This window comes from Nyctereutes procyonoides, unplaced genomic scaffold (genome assembly GCF_905146905.1).
Source record: "Nyctereutes procyonoides isolate TBG_1078 unplaced genomic scaffold, NYPRO_anot_genome, whole genome shotgun sequence".
In the NCBI taxonomy this organism is placed as follows: domain Eukaryota; kingdom Metazoa; phylum Chordata; class Mammalia; order Carnivora; family Canidae; genus Nyctereutes; species Nyctereutes procyonoides.
The window spans coordinates 29711061-29736722 of NW_026575024.1; the positions used below are offsets into that span (position 1 = coordinate 29711061).

General features: G+C 50.6%; 3 protein-coding genes across 11 annotated transcripts in view; all 3 read right to left on the reverse strand.

Annotated features, from left to right (window-relative positions):
* The window catches only part of UBOX5 (U-box domain containing 5), a 40357-nt gene extending 27194 nt beyond the window's left edge, over positions 1-13163 (reverse strand). For 3 of the 4 annotated variants that reach the window (XM_055303648.1, XM_055303643.1, XM_055303624.1), the window contains exon 1: positions 13064-13163. The gene's annotated coding sequence lies outside the window, so the exon portion shown is untranslated. Of the gene's footprint in view, positions 1-12641; positions 12722-13063 lie in introns of those variants that run through there. The other variant, XM_055303633.1, reaches the window with a different exon arrangement.
* Positions 208-13170, reverse strand: FASTKD5 (FAST kinase domains 5). 2 transcript variants are annotated; one of them, XM_055303607.1, is made up of 2 exons: positions 13064-13170; positions 208-4672 (listed from the first exon to the last, which is right to left on the reverse strand). In XM_055303607.1, exon 2 carries the CDS (start codon positions 4633-4635, stop codon positions 2206-2208), a length of 2430 nt encoding a protein of 809 aa, XP_055159582.1. In that variant the 5' UTR covers positions 4636-4672; positions 13064-13170; the 3' UTR covers positions 208-2205. The 2 variants fall into 2 exon arrangements, with proteins under 2 accessions (XP_055159582.1, XP_055159587.1); XM_055303612.1 differs by lacking the exon at positions 13064-13170 and adding an exon at positions 12642-12700.
* A 1924-nt stretch (positions 13171-15094) lies between these two features.
* On the reverse strand, positions 15095-25058 carry LZTS3 (leucine zipper tumor suppressor family member 3). 5 transcript variants are annotated; one of them, XM_055307677.1, is made up of 5 exons: positions 24947-25045; positions 20192-20376; positions 19173-19649; positions 17991-18854; positions 15095-17653 (listed from the first exon to the last, which is right to left on the reverse strand). In XM_055307677.1, the coding sequence occupies exons 3-5, from the start codon at positions 19629-19631 to the stop codon at positions 16955-16957; spliced, it is 2022 nt and encodes a 673-aa protein (XP_055163652.1). In that variant the 5' UTR covers positions 19632-19649; positions 20192-20376; positions 24947-25045; the 3' UTR covers positions 15095-16954. The 5 variants fall into 5 exon arrangements, with proteins under 5 accessions (XP_055163652.1, XP_055163673.1, XP_055163646.1 ...); XM_055307698.1 differs by having other exon boundaries at positions 18054-18854; positions 20151-20376; XM_055307671.1 differs by having other exon boundaries at positions 20151-20376.
* Positions 25059-25662: the final 604 nt, after the last annotated feature.

Genomic DNA, 25662 nt, shown 5'->3' on the forward strand with positions numbered 1-25662 from the left:
ATGAATCTGCCCAATTATTCCTACTTAAGACTCCCTTAGAAGCACCCAGCCCCTATATACTTAGGCTCTTTAGTAACGCTGTAAACTGTGACCCAGATCTGCTCTACCTCTCTACCCCCACCCTCTGCCTTCTTTCCACCTCAACTCCCCAGCAATGCCTAACCACTCTAAATTCCCAGACCATATTCACTAAACATTATCATCTCTGTGCTGCAACCCACTACATGCACTGGAGATTAATTAGTTAACAAAACACAGTTAACTCAAAGGGCTATTGTTAATTTTTTTTTTAATTAAGATTTTATTTATTTATTCATGAGAGACAGAGAGAGGCAGAGACACAGGCAGAGGGAGAAGCAGGCTCCTTGCAGGAGCCCAATGTGGGACTCGATCCATGAACTGGGATCATGCCCTGAGCCAAAGGCAGACACTCCACTGCTGAGCCACCCCAGTGTCCCCAGAATAATTTCTGATACTGCTAAGTGCAGTGAGGAAAATGAAGCTGAAGATGACAGAGCATGATCAAAAGGCAACCAAGGTACTGTTTTGCATGGGAAGGGAAGTGACCTTTGAGAGGAAATCTGAATAAGGGTGGGAGGGATCTTTTTTAAAATTCTCACCCCTAAATGTTTACAAAGGTTACTTGTATTAAGTTGCTTACACATATATAGGATCCATATACATAGGATCTCTTTATATATAACCTCTTTATGTTTATGGTGCTAATACAACCAAACCTGAAGCCCACTAGACTTCTTATGGAAGGTAATGCATTTCCTTCTTGTTTGAACCACTTCTCATGAAAAACATTCTACCTGGTCATTGGATTTGGGAATCATTGACCCAACAGACATCCATTTAATTCCACTCTTCTATGTCCAATTTTAGGGAAAAAATATTTGGAGGGAAAGGTAGGGGGAAGAATTTATGCAAGAGAAGTAGAAATGCAGTAGAGGGGGCTTGAGGACATTAAGCTCACTAATTCTGAAATGGCTCTTGAAAGCAGGAAGAACCATCAACTAAGGACAACCAACAAAATCTAAATAAGAATGAGACTTTAAAGGATGTGAAGAAAATATGCATGGGGGGAAAATCATGAAATGTAAATGAAGTTGTAAAGATTCTTATTTTATTTATTTTTTAAGTATGCTCCACACCCAATGTGGGGCTTGAACTCACAATCCTGAGATCGAGTCACATGCTTCACCAACTGACCCAGTTAGGTGCCCCAAAAGATTTTTTTTTTAATATTTTTTCTTTATTTATTTATGATAGTCAGAGAGAGAGAGAGAGAGAGAGAGGCAGAGACACAGGCAGAGGGAGAAGCAGGCTCCATCCACCGGGAGCCTGACGTGGGATTCGATCCCGGGTCTCCAGGATCGCGCCCTGGGCCAAAGGCAGGCGCCAAACCGCTGCGCCACCCAGGGAACCCTGTTTTTTTTTTTTTTTTTTTTTAAGATTTTATTTATTTATTTGACAAGAGAACATAAGCAGGTGGAGAGGCAGGGAGGGTGACTCCCTTATGATCAGGGAGTCCGATGCAAGGCTCGATCCCAGAAGTCTGGGATCATGCCCTGAGCTGAAGGCAGACACTAAGCTGATTGAGCCAACAAGGCAACTCAAAAAAGATTCTTATTTTAAAATTAAGTATAGGGGATCCCTGGGTGGCTTAGCGGTTTAGCGTCTGCCTTCAGCCCAGGGCATGATCCCAGAGTCCTGGAATCAGGCCTAATGTCTGACTCCCTGCTCAGCAGGGAATCTGCTTCTCCCTCTCCCTAACCCCCTGCTTGTGCGCTCTGTCAAATAAATAAATAAAAATCTTTAAAAAAATAAAGTACATGAAAACCACTTTTAAAAAATTGGCTTTGACAATGTCTGGCTACACTTTTATCTTTAAAAATCAAAATCATGATGAAGTAAGGCCAGTAAAGAGAGGAAGAAAAATATGATAGGAATTACTTGAAAATAGGGCATATTAAGAGGTTTATTCATTACCTGCACAAATTAGCAACAACTTGTACAACTGGACCAGGTTACAATTAATTCATGGTAACACACAGTAACTTCACTTTGCCATAGATAAGAACACAGCTAAGTCTCCTCAACAGATGATTTTATTACCAAACCTATATTCTAGCTTTTATAACTGTTTCTGTACAGTGTACCTCTAGGGCATTTATGAGTAACAGTGTCCCTTAAAGCCATTCAGAGAGTAGAGGTGAACACCTTCTCATGGAGGAACATCAGCTTTTCTAAGCGAGTTCGTTTCAGTAGTGGGAGCCACTCCCAGTGGAATAACTCTACCACACGGTACCCAAGCTGATTCAATTGCCGCCTCTTCATATTGTGCAGTCCAAGCAGATCTCTGGAAGCATAGCAATATTGGTTTTTGTTTGTCAACTGAATGGCCAGCTTCACCTGTGGGGCCTGCATGCAGGCTAATCTGTCTGCCCCTAATCTGTCTGCCACACTGCAAGGGGAGCTCCCCAAATGTATGGCTGTCTTCTCTAATTCTCTTGCCCGTGGCTCAGTTTCTGACTCAGTTTCTCCCTGGGTATGTTTTCTTGATTTTCCTTGGAGTAGCTGATTCATCAAATCATCTGTAAGGCTGACTCCCACATGCTTAAGCTTTAATGTGGCTTCTTCTTCAACTGGTATGGCTTCTATATTAAATGGCAATGGCTTCATGTTAACATCAAGCTGGACCTCTAAGTCAGAAGATCGGGTATGAGGCAAAATCATATGGTGTTTGATGTATTGAGACCCACCCAACATGGTCTCAAGTAAAAAGAGAGCTTCTAGGAATTCAGGCTTTGAGCACATATCCTTCCTTGCTAAATTCCACAGCATTTCTGACCCTTCTTGCTGAAGATGAGCACTAAGACGATTGCCTCTGTAATCTAGACACTCAGTGCCAACTATACCATCAAGAGTATACAGCTCCTTAGTGAGTTCAAACTTACTTCTCGACTGAGCTAACTTGACGAACTCTGGACTCAAAGCGAAGTTGATGAGCTCAAATGGAAAGTACTCAGAAAATGCCAGGCCCAACAGGCAGGTGAGCAGGTGCTCTGGGTATCGATTGAACTCAGGCATCTTTCTGTGAATCTCATTTATCAGGGCAGAATAAAACTCTTCTGTATTGGGTGGCTTATAATTCAGAGTTCCAAATGACCACAGGATCTTGGCTATATCTTTACTTCGACAGTATGCCACCCTCGTAGGCAAAGAAGCAGCCACAGCATTCATTAGCCCTTCATCCAGGACACGTAGGGCTGAGCAAGCAAGAGTCAGATGCATGACACCCTGAACTCCAAGAAAAGGAATTCGTTGAGGAGCAATCTGGCCAAAATGCTTCATGAAATTTACGTGATCCACGTGCGTGAAACGGAACATTTTTAGAATATTCACTAAGGCATAATTACTCAGATGCTGCATGTCAGCACAAGCCAAGTCTCCAATTTTCCGCATGACATATTCAGAGAGACTACTACTTGATTTAAAGAATCCCAAACAGATTGTACCAATCTCCTCTAAATTGATCAAATCTATGTATTTGAGAACCAACGATTCCAATTTTTGCATGAGGTCTTGGGGTACCTGACGACTCTCACCTATAATATAAATTAAGTGAATCAGCTGGGACAAGGATAGATCTTTCCAGTGTAAATTAAGATAACTAAAGAAGATTTTTAAAAACCGAGGTACTCTGCGGCCCAAGTAACGCCAGAGGTCAGCCACCAAGAGAAGTTGATCCACACTCATCTCCCACACCTTATTGCAAAATCTGGTTTCATACACACCTAGCATTGAATGGGATGGAGGGATTCCTAGATTGACAAAGGCTTTCAAAATATTGATCAGATCTGGGACATCAAAGAGTTGTATATTTTTCACACTTAGCTGGCAGAGCAAAGCAAAGCTGGTACTAGACAGCACAACATGATGCTGCTCTGCAGGCAGAGAGCTCAGCTTACAGAAATACTCAGCAATGACTTGAGGCTGGAGATTACCTTGATAAACTGTGACTTTGTGCAAAATTAATTCACCTTCTGAAACAGAAAGGGGCTGACAAGTCTCAGATCTGTTATAGCTGTGAAGCTGGTACTCTGGCCTTAGCTGTAGGAAACCTCGGGGGTCTTCAAAGGAATCAAAAATTTCTATATCCTCTTCAACAACTCCTGCAGCCCTGGGTGAGCCCGACTTTAACGTGCTGGCCTGAGAGGCAGGAGCCCTGCTGGTTTCCGAACCTGGGAGGGCACTGCTGGTTGTCAGAAGTCTCTGAGAAGAGGAAGTGCTATTAATGTTCTCAACTTTTTTGGCAGGATGGCAGAGGCTGCTGTGTTCTGGAGGGTCCTGTTCCGTCTGCCATGTGCAGCTTCCCACATTCCAGTATGTCACACTTTGGGTAGCACTGTAGGCAAAAGGGTTGCAAAACGCTTGATATCCTAAAGGTTTTAACAACTTGAGGGTGGCTGCCATTCTGGCGTCAGTACGGATCATTCTGCCAGTCAGAACACAGTCCTCACAGGTCTGTCCAGGCAATTTCTTGTTTATATGGTGCTTGATTAGAGCTGGACGGGGAGGCGTTCCACAGAAACTGCCTGGAAATCTTCGGCATATCGCAAGAGCCATGGGTCACAAATGACTGGGCCAGAATTGGTGCCAGATACTGAAAAAAGGGTAGATGAAGAATAAGTGGCTTCTACCTATCACAGTACCAAAATGTACACATTATAAGAAATGGATTAAGCTACACTGCTCTCCACTCAAATAAGTGCCATGCTGGTGAATGGCCAAACCACAAGACAGCACACATCTAGGATAAACTCCCTTTCTTTGATATCACGGCAGAAAGGGGCCCACTTGGAGAATAAGAAAGTCGGTAAAAGTTATTGTGCTAAAACCAAAAGTAGAAAGTGGGATCTGGTGTAAAAGTTAAATTAATTATACCCACGATAACCCTCCCTGTTCCTAAAGTATGAAGCTTTTGACTATGGGATTGTCTTCTGATGCTGCTCCTACACCTTCTAGAAGGTGCCTGTTCTCTCCAGGTAGCTTATCAGATACTGAATCACTACCACAGAGTAGTCAGGCAATTGGAATGTATACTCAAAAACGCATTTTGGTGGGAGAAGGCAGAAGGCGGATGTGCTCTGCTGTCAATTCACGGATGGGAAGCAAAAAGCATCTCAAAGTCGGGCTCACGGTTCAGGGAACACCAATTCACATGCCTGCCCTGCTGACGTGCAAGAGGAGCAGCACAGCTTTCCTCTGGAGGCTGCTGATGAGCAATGTCGCCAATGAGTCGCCAATATTGACCACCCTGCTTCTGAGCTGTGCAGGACCCACTGTCCCCCACAGTAGAAACCATGAGAGGCTGTGACACTGACTCTGCTATACTCCTGCTTTCTCTAAAGGCTTTTAGTTTTCCTTCCACTTGAGAAATCCCAAAGCCTGAATGCAAAACCCAGTGAGCCTTGAGCTGCCACAATGTGGACCAGATGAGGTTGTTGCGACACATAATCCCTTGTAGGTTCTGAGGGTGCCACAGGGACTTTCAGAAATCCCTGCCTAACTCCCCTGGCAGCCCCTTCCCTCCAGAGCCCACAGGAGGAAAACCAGGTGGCCACAGGGCAGGCCAGTAGCTTTGTTCAGGTAGTCCAGCTATGTAGGCTTCTCTAGATGGCAGGAATGTATGCTCTAATTTCTTTGTAAACCAGAGCAGAATTCTATCACATTAAATCTTTATACACTAAATTCTTTACTGTGGACTATGGACCATTTTGTCTACTAAGTTTCAATCTATGGGCCCAGATACTACAGACCAGGTGTCATAAAACTATGGTTCAGGGGTCCAAATCCACCCCTCCACCTATTTTTTAGGTAAAGTTTTATCTGAAAATAGCCAGGCCACACATTACATGTTGTTTCTGCCTGCTTTCTCAGTACAAGAGCAGAACTGAATAACCATAGAAAAAAATATAATATTTACTATATGGCCCTTTACAGAAAAACTTTGCTATAAACCATTAGTTTAGTCCTATGGATTCAGATAGCCAATCTTTTTTTTTTTTAAAGATTTTATTTATTTATTTATTTGAGAGACAGAGAGAGAGTGATGGGCAGCAATAGAAAGAGTGAAAGAGCACAAGAGTGAGAAGAGAGAGATGCAGGTTCCCACTGAGCAGGGAGTCCGATGTAGGGCTCAATACCAGGACCTCATGACCTGAGCTGAAGGCACTTAACCGACAGCCACCCAGGTCCAGGTGCCCCCAGATGCCAACTTTTTAAAAATTAGAAAACATGAGGAAAATAGTACTAAAATAACTCTTCCTTTAATAGTTAGAGATAATTAAAGATTTTTGCCTCAACCAATCTTGCACCACAGGTATGGTAGGAACAAAACAGAAGTAATGAAACTCTCCAGTTGATAGAATAGGGCTTCAAAAAATTTTTTATTTATTTATTTATTTATTCATGAGATACGGAGAGAGAGGCAGAGACATAGGCAGAGGGAGAAGCAGGCTTCCTGCAAAGAGCCCGATATGGGATTTCGATCCAGGACCCCAGGATCATGCCCTGAGCTGAAGGCAGACACTCAGCTGCTGAGCCACCCAGGCATCCCCCACTTAAAAAAAAAAAAAAAAAGATTTGTCTTTCTTTTTTGGGGGAGAGAGAAAAAGAGAGAGAACATGAGTAGGGGGTGGGGCAAATGGAGAGGGAAAGGCAGCGAATCTCTAGCAGGGTCCACACTGAGCGAGGAACCTGATGTGGGGCTCGATCTCACAACCTTAGCTGAAACCAAGAGTCCAAGACTTAACCAACTGAGCCATCAGGGTGCCACGACAGAATAGGGGTTTTAAGAAGACCTGCTTTAGAACCTGGAATCTATATTTGGCTCAACACAATCTGCAACTAAAGCCTAAACTATTCAAATCTATAGACCTTCATCTCATCTTGGAAACAAGTTTGGAAAAACTGGAAGGAAAAAAAAACTTTTGTTTTTTTAACAAAGTAACTGCTCTAAAGAAAAACTGGGACACCTGGCTGGCTCAATTGGTAGAATGTGTGACTCTTGATCTTGAGGGCTTTAAGTTGAGCCCCACATTGGGTGTACATCACTTAAAAATAAAATCTTAAAACCAAACAAACAAAAACCCTGAAAACAATCCAAATGTCCATCCGGAAGGAGGGGGCTTGGTTTACAGGATAAGCGTGTGGCAGGCATCAATATGAGAAAAAGTACATACAAACATTCACTGAAACAAAGAGAACACAAATGAGTGCCATCACCTAAAATACTTGTATAAAAGGAAAGTAACTAGCTTTTTGGTGGAGAGACTTTCTGCTATATCTTTGATAAACTTTTTTCCCCTTTCAACTGGCATTGGAACTGTTAACAACAGAAGAGTATATGAATTAAACAAATATCTTTATAAATAATTTTAAAAGTACATTAAATAACTTAAATTACTTCAATAAATACTACCTAAGAGTACTTAATGAACTTATTGTGCATGGTCCCCAGATGAACAAAAGAACCATTTCCTCGAACATCAATGTTTGAGTGGTACTGACTCTGTATTTTGAATTAATGTGGCCCTTTTTTGATTTGCAAAAATACAGGTTAAATTCCAAGATAGAAGAAACAACAGCTACAATTATCTTAGAGCCTTCTCTGTGCCAAGCCTAGTATGCACATGTTAAATCTGCATTAGCTCCAATCCTTACAATCTCTATAAGGTAGGTCTTATTTTCTCTACATTGTGGATGAGGAAAAGGAACTTCACAAGACTAAGAAACCTGCTGAAGGCTACACAGCTAAGGGATGAAGTGGAGTTTGGTATCAAAGATTGTCTGATTCCAAAATCCACATTGCTGGTGTATTATAGAGAAGAAGAGGAGTGAGATTCCAGACAAAGGAGTAGGGAGGACCCTAAACAATCTACAGGATTTCCAGATACCAGGGAGCTGGAGGGTTAAAACTGAGTGAACTCAAAAGCCCCTCTCATCTCTAACACCGGCACTTCTGAGGTGTGCTCAGTGTTATTCAGTTCCAGACCACTGCAATAAAGTAAGGGTAGCGATAAAGAGAGTCAAAGAATTTTCTGGTTTCCCAGTGCATGGAAAAGTTATGTTTACACCATACTATAGTCTGTCACATGCGCAATAGCATTATACCTAAAACACAATATACGTATCTTTTTTTTTTTCAATGTATGTATCTTAATTATAAAATACTTTATTGCTACAAAATGCTAACCATCATCTGAGCTTTCAGCAAGTCATAATCACTGATCACAGACCACCCTAACAAACACAATAGTAACAAAAACATGTGAAATATTCTAAGAATTACCAAAATGTGACACAAAGATAAGTGACCAAATGCTGTCGGAAGAATGGTACCAACAGGCTTGTTTGACACAGGGTTGCCCCAAATCTTCAATCTGTAAAAACCATGCTCTCTGTGAAGTACAATAAAGTGCAAAATGAGCTATGTCTGTAGTCTAAGACTTGAGCTATCACTATAGCTAGTTTATAGTACTCACAAAAAAGAACAAAGAGAAGACCTCAAAGACCAAAATCTACAGGAAGGATGGAAGATATTCCATCATCAAGGTAAGGAGATGTACCATAACTGAAGACCTAGAAGTTGGCAGGAGACATAAGGTCTCCTGAATTTAAGGTTCAACTGAGCAGGAGAGAAGCAAAAGGAAACCCCAGGATAATGAAGATCCCAAGACTAGAACTGTGAGCAGACATAGAGAACAACCAGTTCATGCCAGAGGAAGTAAATATTACCAAGGAGGGGAGATGTATACTTCTGAGGAATAATCTGGGGACAGACAAGCAATAGGTAAACAAAAAACCAAGCCCATAACAGTGACAAAAATTATTAACTCCAGGAAAACAAAAAGGTTGTATAAGACAAGAAAATGTTATATTATACTCCCTGCTCAGCTATGAATATTTACATAATTTATAGATATAAACCTTGAATATCAGCTTAACTTAAAAGTTTGAGCAAATTGGGACACCTGGGTGGCTCAGTGGTTGAGCATCTGCTTTTGGCCCACGGCGTGATCCTGGAGTACCAGGATCGAGTCCCGCATCCAGCTCCCTGCATGGTGCCTGCTTCTCCTTCTGCCTGTGTCTCTGCCTCTCTCTCTCTCTGTGTGTCTCTCATGAATAAATGAATAAAATCTTAAAAAAAAAAAAAAAGTTTGAGCAAATTATATATGGAGGATGCAGGGAAAGGAAGAGGAATAGAGGAGGTTGGGTAGGGACACAAGAGACCCAGAGTCTCAAAGCCCATAATAAAGTCGCCAAAGATTTTATAGACACAGATATCTCCTAAAAACCAAGAAACAGCAACACAAATATATTATTCATAAATATACTGATAAATGCCAAAAGAAACCAAGAGTTGAAAGTGCCTCCACAGAATAAAAATTGAAGGAAAAATAAAGAGAATTAATATTTAGTGTCATAGGGCAGCCCAGGTGGCTCAGCAGTTTAGCACTGCCTTCAGTCCAGGGCGTGATCCTGGAGACCCGGGATCGAGTCCCACATCAGGCTCCTGGCATGGAGCCTGCTTCTCCCTCTGCCTGTGTCTCTGCCTCTCTCTCACTCTCCCTCTCTCTCTCTCTCTGTGTCTCTCATGAACAAATAAATAAAATATTTTTTAAAATATTTAGTGTCATAAATCCCATAAAACTACTGGACTGTGTAAACCACGTCCAAGTTTGACAAAAATTAAATTTGTGCATGCACTAACAAGAAATTAAGGTATTCTTCAAGACAATCAGTATTTAAAGAAAGTAACCTTAAGTTTCAAGGAATATGTTGAAGTTTTTCTAGTCAAAGCAATTCCTACTCACTACAGAACTTCCTTAAGGATGCCCAGTAACAGCAATGATGACAAAATAATCGTAGAGGCATGCAGAGCCAACTGCAAATGACAAGTAGGAGCTACTTACTTTTTCACCATGCAACTTTTAGCATAACTGTATAGACACCATATCTACATATATAGGTCTGAAATATAACCACTTCAGAAGTCTAGTCTTGAGTACTGTGGAGAAGGAAAGGAAAGAAACAAAGGGAAGATACAGAACCAATAAAGCAGAACAGTAAGGAGCAAAGGAAAGGCTGCCAGGACATGTTTGTCCAGATAGAGAATAGCTGAGAGAGTTAGTTCCTCCCTACTTAAGGACTCCCAGAGAATCCATAAGAAAGCTGGAAAGGGAATACTATGAGATGCTCAATCAGTAACTCCTGATACCATCTCTAGAGGTTCAAAGACATGTGACATCAGCACAAAGCTCCTTTCCTAGTTTAAGTGTATAAACTTAACTACATGTATATCCTATTCCCCATCTCTCTTTAGGGGGTCTAACAAACCAGCATGGAGCCTCAGAGACCCCTGGCACTGCCTAACCACCCTGAATGATGTTATTTCACAGGAATGAGGACTCTTACCTTTCCACCTTCCAGATACAGGTCTGAGCAAAGCCGAATAGCTTCGTTTAAACTATAGTCCAGAAGTTAGAGGAAGGGAGCCAGATGGTAAAAGACAGCCATGCTAACTGTAGATTAAGTATATGACACTCTCAGCATATTCAATTCACCAGTTACTGGATCTCCTCTCTTAATTCTGATTTATCTTTTTGCTAGAAAGGTTTAACCCCCTTATGTCCTGATAAATTGCCACAAATAAATGGATACTTCAAACTCTAGTCTTGTCTTAGCAAATAATTTGTTGAGCAATCCTGAGAATTGAAAAAAAAACAAAAAATTAAATTTCTCTAGGTGTTGAGAGTTTTCAAAGTTTTAATGCCCCTGATGAGGGCTTAGCGACTGACCTAAGAACCCTTAGCTGTTAATACAAATGCCAACTAGGCTAAACTCTTCCGTGCTTCGGTTTCCACACAGAAGCAGAGCCTACAAGTGAGGGATCTACTAATACTATGAAGGTCAAACACTAGTGCTAAGGTAAGGTGTTCAGGTCAAGATAAGTATCACCCAGAGTTAAGCCAAATCAAAACCAAGTCTAACAGCCCATCCCCTCCACTTCGTTCAAGTTAACATTCTTTTTTTTTTTTTTCTTTTTTTAAAGAGAGGGAGAGAGAGAATCTTAGGCTCAATGCCCAGCATGGAGCTCCACCGCGGCTTGATCTCACAACCCTAAGATCATGACTGAGCCACCCAGGCACCCTCTAGTTTCCATTCTTATTGGAGAAAACAGCACATCACAATTACTTGTGAAATATATACAGATAGCCCTCTCCTACCTTTTTTTAAGACTCCGCTATTCCTCTATCAGAATGGCAAGAAGGGTCTGGCTAGATACAGTCTGATAAGACCCCACAAATGATTCTGTTAGAGGCACTACCCTGAAAGGATTCCTAACACTCTGTCTTTAGGAAATCTCTGGGTTTTACAATATAGAGCAGGGATCCCTGGGTGGCGCAGCGGTTTGGCGCCTGCCTTTGGCCCAGGGCGTGATCCTGGAGACTCGGGATCGAATCCCACGTCGGGCTCCCGGTGCATGGAGCCTGCTTCTCCCTCTGCTATATCTCTGCCTCTCTCTCTCTCTGTGTGTGTGACTATCATAAATAAATAAATTAATTTAAAAAAAAAAACAATATAGAGCAGACACTCATGTCCTCTCAGCCCATGTGAGTGAAACTAAAGGAATGACCAAAGAGAAATATCTGCACCCAAAGTTATGTCAACTGGTCAACTCAACCAAATTCTTGGTTTTTATCTATTCTAGGTTTGCAAGGCTGCATAGTATAGTTTCTCAGACAGCTGAAGGGAAAACTTCAGAATGCTCTGATATCAAAGGTGGCATACTTGCATGACAAATAACAAGACCCTGTTGGGAATCAGAAAAGTAAACCAATGAATGGGGAAGAAAGTGCTACTGTCAAATAAACTACGCCTGCACAACTGCCGAAAGCCTCACTTTCTCCATTGTATTATGCAACACTGAGTCTTCAGATTGTTTTTTTTTTTTTTTTGAGTCTTCAGATTGTATTATGGTCTGTGAATTCATCCCAAAGCTTGCAGCAGTGAATTCATCCCAAAGCTTGCCTGAGGCCATTCAGAGCACTGAGTTGTAAAATCTAGCTCTGGAAAAGCAGCTGTTCTTACTACTCACAAAGTGTGAACAAAGTGCAGAAAACAGGAATTTACATTCCAGCTGCAACGAATGACTTGAAAGCACAGAACACCAGCCACACTGGTGCTAAAGCCCTTGGCTACCCAGCTCAACAGGATGAAGCACTGGCCCATGGTTTACAGTGAGCGAGCAATGAAGCATGGCCTAAGGAAGTGGATGAGTAACTGGTGTAACGAGGGCCCAAAGCTCCCTGAGTCAGGACAGAAGAGCTGTGTCATGATTTGTACAGAAAGAGAAAGGGCAATTATTTTTATCTCTGGAGAAAAAAAGCGAGGAAGGCATCAATAATACCCTCAGGTTTGCGCAACTAGAAACCATCTGTTAAAAATGGGGAATAGGTATACATCGTATTGATATTTACTGAAGACTCAGGTTGACCCGGTACTAAGCAAAATAATGTAGAATTTGCTACTCAAACTGGCCTGCGGACCAGCGGCATCATCCTCACCTGGAAGCGCTGGTCAGGAATGCATAATCCCGGGCTCTGCCACAGGCCTACCACCTCAATCTCCAGATCCCCAAGTGATTATTAGCACGCACGTGAAAGTGTAATGACAAGTGCGACAAAAAACCTCACTGCATTCCCCCCAACGGCCCTATGAGACAGGCAGTTATTATCTCCGTCTCCCAGAGGAAAAGTCAAGGTTCAGACGAACCGTGTGCCCAAGGTCACAGGACTCTGGAGGGGCGGGGTCGCCGAGATACAGCTCGAAGCGTGCCTGCCAGCGGGGTCCGCGGCCAGGCCCGGAAGCGAGCAGCCGGCCTCGGCGCGCGCCCGACCCTGCGCCGCCCAGGACGGGAGAGGCGGACCGAGGCCCAGGTGGGCAGAGAGCAGCCGCCGCGACCTCCTACCCGGCCGCCGCCACTCACCTGAGCCTGGCGAACGCGGGCGCCGCAACACCAAACCCCGGACCCCGCGGGCTGCCGCGCCACTACGACTCCTCCAGCAACCCCCGGACCTCACCGCCCCACTTCCGGCCAATTGCCCGCTACTTCCGCCTGCCGCGCTAGGGACGGGTGCGGCCGAGGCTCAAAAGACCCTATCAGCGTTTTCCAAGGACGTTTTCCAGCGGAGGACGTTGTTGAGAGAACTGGGAAATCTAGGACCTGCGGAGGGGAAACAGCGCCGTGGATGGACCTCTCTGGAAGTCGCTGAATAGCGTAGACAACCGGTTCGAATCTCGGACCACCACTCAAGGTTTTATAGCCTTGGAGAAATCACATCAACTGTCTAAGCCGAGTTTCTCAACTGTATGGTGAGGGTAATCACGCATCTACAAGATACACATCAATCAAGGGCTCTCAGGAGAAGAGTTGGTGATGGATAGCCGAGCCTGTTAGGAGAAATGGACGTGAGGAGCTGGAGCTGGAGGAGGGCTGTGCGCCAAGGTCATCCTTCCCCTCCCTTGTAGAGGGACTCCCACCTGAGCTGCTATCAGCAACTAGGCAAGAAAGAGACGCTCCAGGAGGGCTTGGTCCTGGACCGCTGTTCGGGGGAAACGAGCACTGCTGTATGGTGTTTGTCATACCTTCTCAGTGCCTTGGTTGCTGGTGCACCTATCCTAAGTGCTGTGAAGGAGACTTGAGAACTGACATTCCCTCCAGGGCCTTATCTTGTCGGAAGACAAAAACCAACGCAGGGAGGACACTTCACTGTAAGAAGGGGCAAGCCTGGGTCCCACTTTGCCTGGTTCTGTCACTTAGGCCAGAGCAAATGTTCCTAGTTGCTGACTATGACTTTGCCATTAGAACCCAGAGAGAGGGCAGCCCTGGTGGTGCAGCGGTTTAGCCCTGCCTGCAGCCCAGGGTGTGATCCTGGAGACCCTGGATCGAGTCCCACGTCAGGCTCTCTGCATGGAGCCTGCTTCTCCCTCTGCCTCTCTCTCTCTCTCTCTCTGCATCTCCGTGAATAAATAAATAAAAAATCTTAAAAAAAAGAAAACAGAGAGAGCAGGGGGCCTATCCCCCAGGGAGTAAGCCACATTGCTCCTAGACATCCATGACAATCCTATTCTTCTTTGCCAAATATTCAATTTCCCAGCCTCCCTTGAAGTGAGAAGAGGATGCAACTCAGTTCTGGCCAACAACACTTAAAGGGAAACATACTGGCAGGATCGTGGGAAAGTTTTTACTTTTATGATGAAGTGGTCCTGCCTGAATCCCTTCCTGGAGCTGTGGCAGCCCTCTTGTGGCATGGAGGGAACTGCATGCTAAGGATGGGAGAGTGGGAGAATGAAGTCTTAGGTCCTTGGTGAACCAATCCCAATCAGAATGGGATGCTTGTGACCACAATTGTAAGGTGGGGAAAAATAAACCACTCTTTAGGGTCTTGTAAATCAGGTTACCTGTAATGGGGTGCACTCTTGAGCAGGGGGCTTTGTAAAGAAGACAGGCAATTATCATAAAGGACAACACCTCTCAAGAACAGCTCCCTGCTCACAGCACTCTTGGGTCCATTCCGCCTTTGGGGCTTCACCAATAATTACCTCATTCTCAACCTTCAGGTTTTTGTCTTTTGCCCTCAAATACTGGCCAATTGATTTAAGGTGGCTCAGGACGCCATATCTAGCTTTCCTGCACCACCTGCCTGCCTCCCATCCTGCAGCCTGGGGTCCAGATGCTAGATTGGAACTGCCTGAAACCCTCAGGGTGACGATCTGAGCTGAAGAGAAAGCCCCATCGGGCAGAAACTTGGAACCACGACTCCTCCTGGGCAACAGAGGAGCTTGGGCTTTGGGCCAATCTTCTTGCATGGCCCAGTGAGCAACTCTGGTCTCATGCCTCCTCTGGGAAATGTTTACTCCAGCTTTGCCCTCCACCCCACCCCCACCTCACCCAGGCTTCACCTCCCAAGCCTGCAAAGACCCAAGCAGGCCAAAGAATGCCAGTCAAGAGGCTTTCTCCATTTTATTTCTTTGGGAAAAGAAAACGAAGTCTTTTCATCACATATGGTAGAGATATATATTTATATATATTTATATATAATTTCTTTTGTGGTTGGAAGTCCCAAAGCTGAGTCTGTTCATATTTTTCTATTATTTTTTTCCTACTAATGCCTTCTCTTCCTCCTGCCCCTGGCCCAGGCCCAGGTTCTGGGACAGGTGCAGTGAGGGGTGAGTGGAACAGGCAGTGATTACCAGATGGCCCCCCCACCCAGCTCAGAGATCTGGTGAGGGTCACCGGGAAGGGGCTGTGCAGAGGGATAGAGGCCACACAGAGGGGCACTCTTGTTTTTGTGGGGGACGCACAGCTCATTAAACAGTCACCAGTCATGGGAGGAGGCTGGTCAGGGATTGGGGAACTTGCTCACAGTAGTTGTCAGTTCTCTCCACCCTGCCCTCCAAACCCAGTCTTGGGGGTGGGAGGAAGAGACTGAAAAGAGAGAAATACAAGGGCTGAGGGCCAAGCCTCCTCTAATTTTTATTGCTGGTGAATTAGAAATTTGCCTTTCCCTTCCTATCTTAGGGAGATAGAGGATGCCAAGAGGAGGAGGGAAGTGACAGTGCTGTCCCGACCCTCCACTGATGGCCATGCCAGGCCTACCCTAGGCAAACCCTGGGCTACCTCGGGGTCCTGGGAACTCAGGGGTCAGTGTTCCTCTCAGGTCAGCCTTGTCCTTCAAGGGCAATCACAACCATCTCCCCTTGCCCCCCAAAACAAAGGCCTCTGGCTCAGGCTTGGGCCCATTGGAGCTTGGAAGTGGGCAGTGCACCAAAGATCAAGCAGAATTTTCTACTGGAAGAAAAGGTGAGGTTTTGGGAAAGAGGCCGCCTAGGACAATGATGTTCTGAGCGTGAAAGCAGAGGGAGGCTGGGGGAATCAAGTGGGAGAAGACACAGGAAGACATCACAGACACTCATATGACCTCAGAAACTAGGTGAGGGGAGTGCCTGAGAGGCAGGTAGCACTTAATAGCTGTAGTTAGAGCCGGACAGCGGCCCTGGGTATGGGGTGAGCCAAGCAGATGGGGCTATCACCCTGTGGGATCCTGGCCAAAAGGGTGGGGTAGAGCTAAAAAGCCTTCAGGTGACCCCTCCCAAGAACAGGAGGGCAGATCTTTCTTGGGCACTGAGTCTCCACCTCCAGCCTTTCCTCAGGCCCTATTCGCACATATGGACATACACGCAGGACCACGCCAGGCTCTGAGGCCTCAGCCCAAGAGACCTTGGGGGGGGGAGGGGCTGGGCAGGTAGCCCTCTCAACCACATACAGGCCATCTGCTCCCACTTGTCCTGCCAATCTGCCCAGGGAGGGATAACAGGGCAGGAAGTAGAGAGGCCAGGAGCCCAAGGTCTGTCAGCTTCGGCAGACCCCATGCAGGCCCCCTCACTACGTGGCCTTGAGGTGACCACAGAAAGTGTCACTGGGCACCAGGATGGCCAACAGTAGCAGCCCAGACCTACCAAGGGGCTGGGGCACCTCATGGCACTGCAGGCCTGCCACCTCCCATCTCCAACAAAGCAGTGCCAAGACAGGGAGCATGTGCTCCCCTGCTTCCTGGGCCCTTCAACCCGCACTCACAATGCCTCCTTCTATCCCCTCCTTGGGAGGAGGGTCCAAGTGGGCTGCCCAGAGGGTCAGTGGTAAAGCCCGAAGGGCACCCAGTCTGGGAAGGGGAGGAACCTGGTCACAGCTGCTTTGAGAACTTCTTTGGTCTGGGGACATGGGGGACATGGGGAAGAAGGATGGCAGGGAGGGGACACCGGGGACTCTGGCCTTTGACAGGACATTTGTCAAAAGGCCACGTGCCCAGGTAGGGGATCAGATTTCTGTGGACTCAATGCGCTCGAGGCGGGAGGGCGTCCAGGCTTTCTTCTCCTCGCCGTGTTGGGGGGTGGGTGTGCTAGCACCCCCCGCTGCCCCACGCTCCCGAAGCCGCCGCTCCAGCTGCTGGTTGCGCTGGTACATCTCCACGTAACTCAGCTGCAGCTGCTTCTGGTACTCGATGACCTTCTCCTTCTCCTCCAGCCACACACGGCGCTCCTCTGCGAAGCTGGCCCCCTGGCGCTCCCGGGCTCGCCGCTCGGCAGCCAGCTCGGCCTGCAGCCGCCCCACCTCCCGCCGCAGGGCCCGCGTCCCGCTATCCCCACCAGCATCCACCTCCCCGTCCAAGGACACCAGCGAGGCGGCGGCCGCCACCCCGGCCTGCCGGCGCATCTTGGCCTCGTCGCTCTCGCATGTGGCCAGGGCATCCTGGGACTCCGCCGGGTCTACGGGCGTCAGCGCCGGCTTGAGGCAGGCCGCGGGCAGTTCGGCCTCACTCAGCTCCAGGCTGGCCTGCTTGCTGCCGAAGGAGTCCCTCAGACTGAGCAGCTGCTCCTCCTTCTCCCGCAGCGAAGCCCGGCCCTCCCGCAGCTGCGAGCGCAGCCCCACGATCTCACTCAGCTTCTGGGACACATCGGCCTGCGAGTCCTTCAGCTGCTGCTTCAGGAGGGAGATCTCCCCTGCCTTCTGGCACACCTGGGCAGGGGCGAAGAGGACGGGGGTCACAACAGAGCCCTACTGGCCAGCACCCTTGCCCCTGCATCCAGCTCGAGGCACTGAGTGACCCTTGACGCAGGGTTAGCTCATGGAACATGCAGCAATGACACAAAGGGACCTCCCTGGACTCAGGGCACAACTGGCTGGCTAATCTCACACAGCCCAGGGCCACTCTTATCCTCACGGACCCTCCTAATCACTTTTGTCCCCCTCCCCTTCACGACCCTTGAGACGTGGGCCACCGCTCTGGGTTTCTCCAGAGTGACAGACAGAAGGAAGGAGACTCAGGGGGAAAGCCCAAGCCCCCTGCCCGCACCTCCCACTTAGTTTCCTCCATCCGGGGCAGGAAGTCAGCCTGCTCCTTCTGGCAGGCGGCCACCTTGTCCTCAAGCTCTTCCCGCTGCCGCATCAGCCGAGCTGCCTCCTCCTGCAGCTGCTTCTTGTCCTGCTGCAGCCGCAGCACCTGCAGCTGTAGGCCCTGCTGGGCACGCTGGGCACGGCGGGCCACCTGCTGCAGCTTCCCGCTGCAGCCCTGGCGGAGCTCGGCCAGCTCTCGCTCCCACGCCTTCTGCCGCTCCTCCAGCACCTGGGCCACCGCTGCCTCGCTCTGCTCCAGGCTACGCCGCAGAGCTGCCACCTCCTGCTCCTTCTCCCACAGCCGCTCCTCTAGCTCCTGGATCAGAGCACTGGGCGAGGGTGGTGAGCAGGCCGCAAACGGCAGGCCTCCACCTCCTCCCTCCCCCGATCCCAGATGGCCCGGCCGCCCCATGGAGGAGGATGACCCACTCTTGCTTGAGGCCCGCCCACTGTCAGAGGTCCCCAGGTCCTGGTAGCCCGAACCACCACCGCTGCTGCCGCCGCTGCCACTACCATAGCTGGCAGTGCCAATGCGGTTGATGTGGCTGGTGGAGGCACTGAGGGGTGCCAGGTGCTGGCTATAGCTGGAGCTGTAGGTGGGCAGGCTCGTGAGTGAGTTCCGGCCTGAGTCTGAGAGGCCGCCCCCACCCCCACCTGCTGGGGTCATGGTCCGAGACTTGTCCAGTCCACCCTTGAGACCACCAGGACCCTGTCGTCCCTCAGGAGTACCATTGGTCTGCGGGGGGCACAGGTTCTGCATGGAGTGGAAGTTCTTGGGTACAACAGGTTTGAAGGCCGAAGGCCTAACTAGCGGCTCTGAGCACTGAGTAAAAAAGCAAGAGGGAGTGGGCATCAGAATGGAGCCTTAGTCTTGGCTCCAGCCTCTTTCCTCTGGCCAAGATATGTTCAGCCTCACCCCAATCCTGGAAGTCCCTCCCAGCTGGGTTTCCACCTCATGGCACCCAAAAGCCAAGTCTCTGCCCTGGAACCACCAGTTAGACTTGACCCCTAACATCCCACCCCAGGGCTCCCCAGCCCAACCTCAATTCCGGCCCCTACAACCCAGCCTCCAGGATCCACTATACCTTCCTCTCTGGATTTCCCTCCCCCCACCCCTCAGAAAAATGCCCTGGGTACTGACCTGGTCTAGTTTGCCAGAGGTGGCCAAGAGCTTAGGTGGATGGCTGGGCTCACGATACTGTGGTGGGGCCTTGTCACTGCCACCGCTGCTGCTACTGCCACCACTGCTGCCCACCACATTGCCGCAGACATCAGTGTGGTCACTGCCCCGCAGCTCGCCGTTGAGGTAGAGGGAGTTGGCGAGAGCCTTGTCTTCTGAGGGATAGCGGCTTGGCCTCTCCCTGCCGGCTCCACCCCCGCTGCTACGCGAGCCAGGGAAACTGCCCTGGCTGCCTCCACCCCCTGTGCGGGTGCCCACACTCTTCATGGCGAACTCCTGGGCGTGGGCTACCCCACTGCCCACACTGCCCATGGCCAGGCGAGGGTCTGGGGGTCCGAGCTCAGAAGGCCGAGGGGCAAAGGCCAGGAGAGGATCCCGCCCTGGGTCAGCGCGCACAGGCAGTGTCTCCAGCTTCGCCATGACTAAGCCAGGGGGACACTGTAGGCATAGGTGGAAGGCAAAGATGGGTCAGCCGCACCCCCACTCCCACCATCCCAGCCGAGTCAGCCTCAGCGCCACTTGCACCCTGCCCTTCCGTGCCCCCTTCCCTACAGAGGGTATAAGAGTTCCCAGACACCCGGGATGAAGGGATGGGGCTGGGGTAAGAGTGACAGCTTGGTAATGGGGCACCTGTGGCCCACCTGATGGAGTCCAAGGCACCATGCACATACCCTCCCAGTTTTGGTCAGTTCAGCATTCCACTCCTCAGCTCCTGCCTCAACCTCACCTCCACCATGAGCCCCAATTCTTCACTGTAACCCCCAAAACTCAGGTTTTCTTCACCTTGGGTCTGGGTGCCTATAACCCACCCTTGTGGGCTGGGGAGATGGGGTTGGAAGGGTACAATACTTGAGCTCAGTAGGCTACCTCAGAAACTAAGGGAAGGAGAGAACCCATCCCTCACCGAAACCTGTGAGTAGGGGTCCTTCCCGCCCTAACCTAGGGTGTCGCAGTCAAGGGCAGAAGTGGAGGCTCACTACCAGCGCAGGCTCCTCTCCTTGCCTTTCCACGGGGGTGGGTGGCCGACGGGTCCTCAAGCCTGGGACCCTCCGAGGCCTGGTCTGCAGGGGCCATGTGCCTCACTCTTGCAGTCGGGGCTCGGCCCGAAGCAGCTGTGCGACTTTGGACGGGCGGGCTGAGCCATCCTGGACTGCAGTGTCCTCCTCTGCGAAATGGGAGGAATGAAGGACCTACCTCGTGGAGCTGCCATGTGCCAGGCACCCCGAGGCGGCGGGCGCGGGAAGATACTGGGGTCTCAGTGGGGGGTGGGCGGGAGGTGCCCCCGTGTGCGCCCCTGGGTCGCACGTGGGCAGCACCTCGGGCTCGCCCCGCCCTCAGCGGAAGGCGGGGGACCGTGGCCGTAGCGCGTGGCGAGGGGACCTTCCCGATGTCTTCCCAACGCGGCCTCACGAGGAGCCCCTTCCCCACGGCCGGTGCCTCCGCAGAAGCTTCGGCGGCCGTCTGAGGCCGGGGCGGGCGCCGGCAAGGTGCGGGTGCGGGCGCTGGCGGAGCCTCCCTCGGCTCCAGCGATTCCCACAGGTGGGCGGGGGGAGGGGCGGGGCTTTCGCGCCCGGCTGCGCCCGCAGGGGATTCCGCGCTTCTGATCCCCTCCAAGAACTCACTGCCACCGGGAAGACTTCCTGGATTATTCCCTCTCCCCCACCTTCCCTTTGGACCTTGAACCGTGAAGTCCTCCGAGCCCTCCCGAGAGCGTGCGCCCCCCTTCCCCAAGGCCAGCCCACAAGAGCGGGGGGGAGGGGGGAACGCAAGCACGGCGACAGGGCCTCGGGTTACCTGTGTTCTGGGAGGCCCTGCTTCCTGGTTCCTTTGTCTCAACACCGGGGAACACCTGCCCTAGAGATCTGCATAATCTAGCGGGGCAAAGGCACCAGGCAGTGTCTGCCGCGGATGTAGACCCTCGAATACGTCTGCCAGCGGTGGTAGGGGCACCCTTCAGGCTTTTGCCTTCTACTCCCATGAGAAACCAGGCAAGGATGGGACGCCTGGGTGGCTCAGGGGTTAAACGTGTCTGCCTTTGGCTGAGGGCGTGATCCTGGAGTCCCAGGATCGAGTCCCACATCGGGCTTCCTGCATGGAGCCAGCTTCTCTCTCTGCCTATGTCCCTGTCTCTCTCATGAATAAATAAATAAAATTAAAAAGAGAGAGAGAGAGAAACCAGGCAAGGAGCCCTTCTTCTCTACCAAAGTGAAGGGGTTCAACTGGCACCCCATGCCCCTTGAGTGCCCTCAGACTGTCTTCTACCCAGATGCCCATTCTGATGCCGAGTCCTTCCTATTAGGCCCCAATTAGGCCCCAGATCAGGGGAACCTGACAAAACTCTTGCCCTTCAGGAGTCTTTTGGCCACCACACCTGGAATTACAGCCCTAAGTGGTTGGAAAGTTCACCACCAAGCCAGTCCTCACTGCCTTTGTAAAATTCCATTCCCTCAGCATCTGTCCATCCCCCTTCCAAGGGGTGGAGAACAGCACTTTACCACCTTCTTCCCTTGACCCAATCGTCCCCGAATGCAGGGCTGAGACTAGGGTGAGGCAAGGGAGGCAGGTGGTGCTGGCATTTCAGTGCAGTGTCAGCAAGTGCAGGACCCTAGGAGCCAATGCCTCCTTACCTCTGGTGCTCTAGTGCCTCTCAGGCCCCACTCCACTCTGCTCTGCCTCTGCTCCCCACATTCTTGAGCCCACCTACCCTGCAATTCAAAAATCCCCCTCTCACCCTAAGCAGGACCCTTTTCTCAGCATCCTTGGGTACAGTGTAGGGAGCAGCTGGGGACTAGGAGGATGAAGGCTGAGTGGCCTGAGGCTTGAAACCAGTGGGAAGGCCTGGGCAGGGTCTGGGAGGAAGAAGTGACAAAACACAAAGATAGGGTTCAGAAGTGAGGGCAAGGGAGGAGTCCCAGATGGGGTACCAGGGTGTGTGACTTCCTTAACAAAAGAGGGGGAGAATATCTGGGGAAAACAGATACTTTGGGAAAGACCAGACAGAGATCTCTCTTATATACTGGAGCAGAAAGAGACTGGGGTGGTCAGCATTCAAGGGCACTGTGGCTGGAGCCCAGCATCAAGCTAAGGTGGCAGATCCCCAAGAGTCTGGGGCAGTGTGGATGAAAGAAGCAGCCCAGAAGGCGGCCAGTCCTGCAGAACAAGCTGGGGGGCTTCAAGAATGTGGGAGCAGCTCCCAGTAGATCTGGCAGGTGGAAACCTCACTGGTGTCTATGAGAGAATGGTTTCAGAAAAGTGGTGCATGGCAAAGCCAGACTACAAGAGTAGATGAGTCTGGAGAGAAAGATGGGAGAGTATCCTCGTGAAAGAGAAGGCAGTGATTTAAAGTGGTTTGGGATCCAAAGGCTCTTTTTAAATTTTATATTAAGCATGGTAGAAACCTGAGTATGTTGCTCTGCTGAAGGAAGGCGCCAATAGTGAGATGAGAGATAGAGAGGCAAGGGGGCTCCACCAGAGATGTCTGGATGTGGGCAGGAGCAAACCTCAAGAGTGATTGTGTTGATCATTGAGAGTGACAGGGGAGAGTGTTTGGGAGGATGCTTTATGATATGAAGGTCTGTACAAACATGCCATACTACCTTCTCTGTGATCCAGGAAAAGAGGATCTGACCATAGGTTGAGGCTGGTTATATGGCACTCTGCCCCACTGTTTCCCTGGAATGTGTGTGGTCCCCAGACAAGTTCAATGCCCAGAGTCTTAGATGGAAATGAAGTGTTCCCAGGACTGTCTCCTGGGACCATCTCCTTCTCTACCTGGGGAATCCTTGACTGTCAACCCACAGCAGCTCTCCCTAGAGCCTCATTCCCCAAAGAGTCTCTTGCCATAATTGTAACCTGTCATGAGAAACCCTATGCAAGTGTTCTCTGCCCCTTGCCTCTCCTGAGTTTGGGCTGCTGCAGCTTTCTCAAAACCCCAGCAGGGAGCTGGCAGGACAAAGAGGGGCATTTGTTTCCCTGATAGGCAGAACCTGACCCCAGGGGTTTGAGCTTCCTGGATGGGTTAGGGTCCTGAACTGGCTCACTGTAGCTGAGCATGGTCTGTATAGGCAGCCTCAAGGCATCAGCTCAATAACTGGGGATGACGGCCTGTTGCCCAACTCTGCTTCTATCTCTATGCCATCAGCCTTCAGTGCCTGGGACTTTATGCATAGTCCTGATGGTCACAAAGGGGTCAAATGAACTGTATGTGGGCTGTACATGAGGACATCTCTCCAATCCACTGTGACACTCCACTCCTCCCTACCTGTGCCCCTCTCAAAGCTAAAAACACCCTACCCTTCTCTTGTGGTCTCAGAGGCCCCTATACCAGCCCATTTGTCCCCTAAAGCTTTCAGTAGCCCCTCTTGCCAGCACCCTTGCTGGGGGCTTCTCACTGGCCTTTCCCCTCCTGCACTCCCTCCCACACCCAGCTGCTAAGGGACTCTTTCTAAAGGGCAAAGATGATCTTGTCTCTGCTCTGCTCAAATTCTTCCATGAGCAACACCAAGAACAGTCGAAGAGAGTTCTAGAGGCATCAGCTCAAGTGTAAAGCCCAGCTGAACTGATTAGGGGTGAACGCATGCCGGTTATTTCACCTCAGGTTCTCACACCTACCTTACAGGAATCTTAAGAAGTCAATGTATTATGGGTAAAAGGCCTGGCATTTCTCTCAATCTCCAGAACCAGAGCAGAGCTTGCAGCAGAGCCTCCAAGACATCTCCCGCTACCCATCCTATTTCTCCTGACCCGAGATCCTTTCCACTCCACAGAAAATCTCTTCCCAGCTATGTCCACCCTGCATCCTTCAAGGACCAATCCAAATGCTGCCTCCCAGGACAGCATCCCCGATCACCCCTGGGGAGCAGGGGCCTTGGAGCACTTGGCTCAGGCTCCTCCAGGGAGATTGCACTCTGAGGCTTCCCCAGGGGCTGGCCTGGGGATGCTCCTGGGGCACAGAGGGCAGAGTCCTGAGGGTCTCTGGGCCCTGACCCTGAAGAGATGCAGAGAGAATGCCATGGGAACGCTAGTTATGAGCAATGCAAAGAGGCAAGGAATCCGGACAGGAAAATCAGGAAGGGCTTCTGGGAAGGACTGAGGGTGAATGGGGATTGGGGGCACTGTAGGGCTTTGGGGGTGCAGAGGTCTTCAGAACTTCTTGGTTGGGATGTGTGAGGAGAGATCCACCTTCCCTTGGTGTAAACGGGGGAAGAGAACCATCTAAATTCTGGCTCTGGTGAAGCTGGTGTTTTAAGGACTGAGGGGGCTGACAGCGCCCCCCCACCCCAGCACACACACGCGCGCACACACGAGCTTCCGCGCAGGGGAGTGGGGGTGTTCGCCATTCACCAGCAGTCCACGGCCCGCAGCGCCAACAAGATAGAGACCCCGGCCACAGGCTGTCCCGAGGAGGTGCCCAAGGGTCTCTGTGGTGCAGGAAACCCCTCATGCACCTTCCCTTGCTCCCTACCAGCGCGTGTGGCCCCGGGGGGCGGGGCGCAGAGGGAAGAGGTGACATAATCCCGGCCGCACCCCCTCCGGCCGCCACCTCCCCCCAGGCCTGGTGAAGCATCCATGACATCACCGGCCTTATCTCCACTCCCCTCCCCCGCCCCGGGACCCCAGCAGCGGGACGCGCCCCCTCCCCAGCTCCGGGTCCGGCAGGACGAACACCGCGGTGCAGCGGGCACGGCGACAGGTCGGAGCCGGGAGGGGTGCCGCGGTCGGCTGGCCTCACTTACTCGCTACCTCAGGGTCCAGTGCGGGGTCCTCGGCGCGGGCGCCACCGGCCCGGCTCGCTGGCGCAGCCCGAAGCCCGCCCGGCGGGGCGCGCGGCGCGGGCCCGGCTCCGCTCCGCGCCCCTCCCGCTCCCCGCCCGGGCCCCGCCCACCCGCGGCTGCGGCAAACGCGGGCCCGCCCCCGGCCACGCCCCCCGGGGCCGCCAATCCCCAGGCTGGGGCGGGGCGCAGTGTCTTAACCCCTTTGTAGCTGCGTCCCGGTTCACGCGTGGGACCCCTCTATTTCACCTTCTCCAGGGCTCCGTAGGTCGGCCGGAGCCCCTCTGCTCATCGCCGCTTACTCTCCCAAGCCCCTTGGGTTCGGCCCCCAGGCTCTAATCTCTAACAAATCCAGTGGGACCGCACCCTCCGCCTCTTCTTTGGCCATTGGGAGGAGCCCCTCCGGTTTGGGGAAGGGGCTCGCGACGCCGACCCCGAGCCTCATTCCTCTCCCGCTCCAGCTCTTCCGGACGCGGCCTCCCAGCGGACGCCGTGAGACTGCAGGTCTGCAAGGTGGGGGCGGGGCGAGCCCTCCCGTGGGTATCCGACACCGCGGAGCGAAGACCCGCGCGAGCGCGGGGACCGCAGGCAGGTGTGTTAGAGGCTTGGAGGGGCCGTGACTCAGTCCGGCAGTAAAGAGAGCCGGTCTGAAACTTGCTGCTTGCGGAGGCTCACTGTCC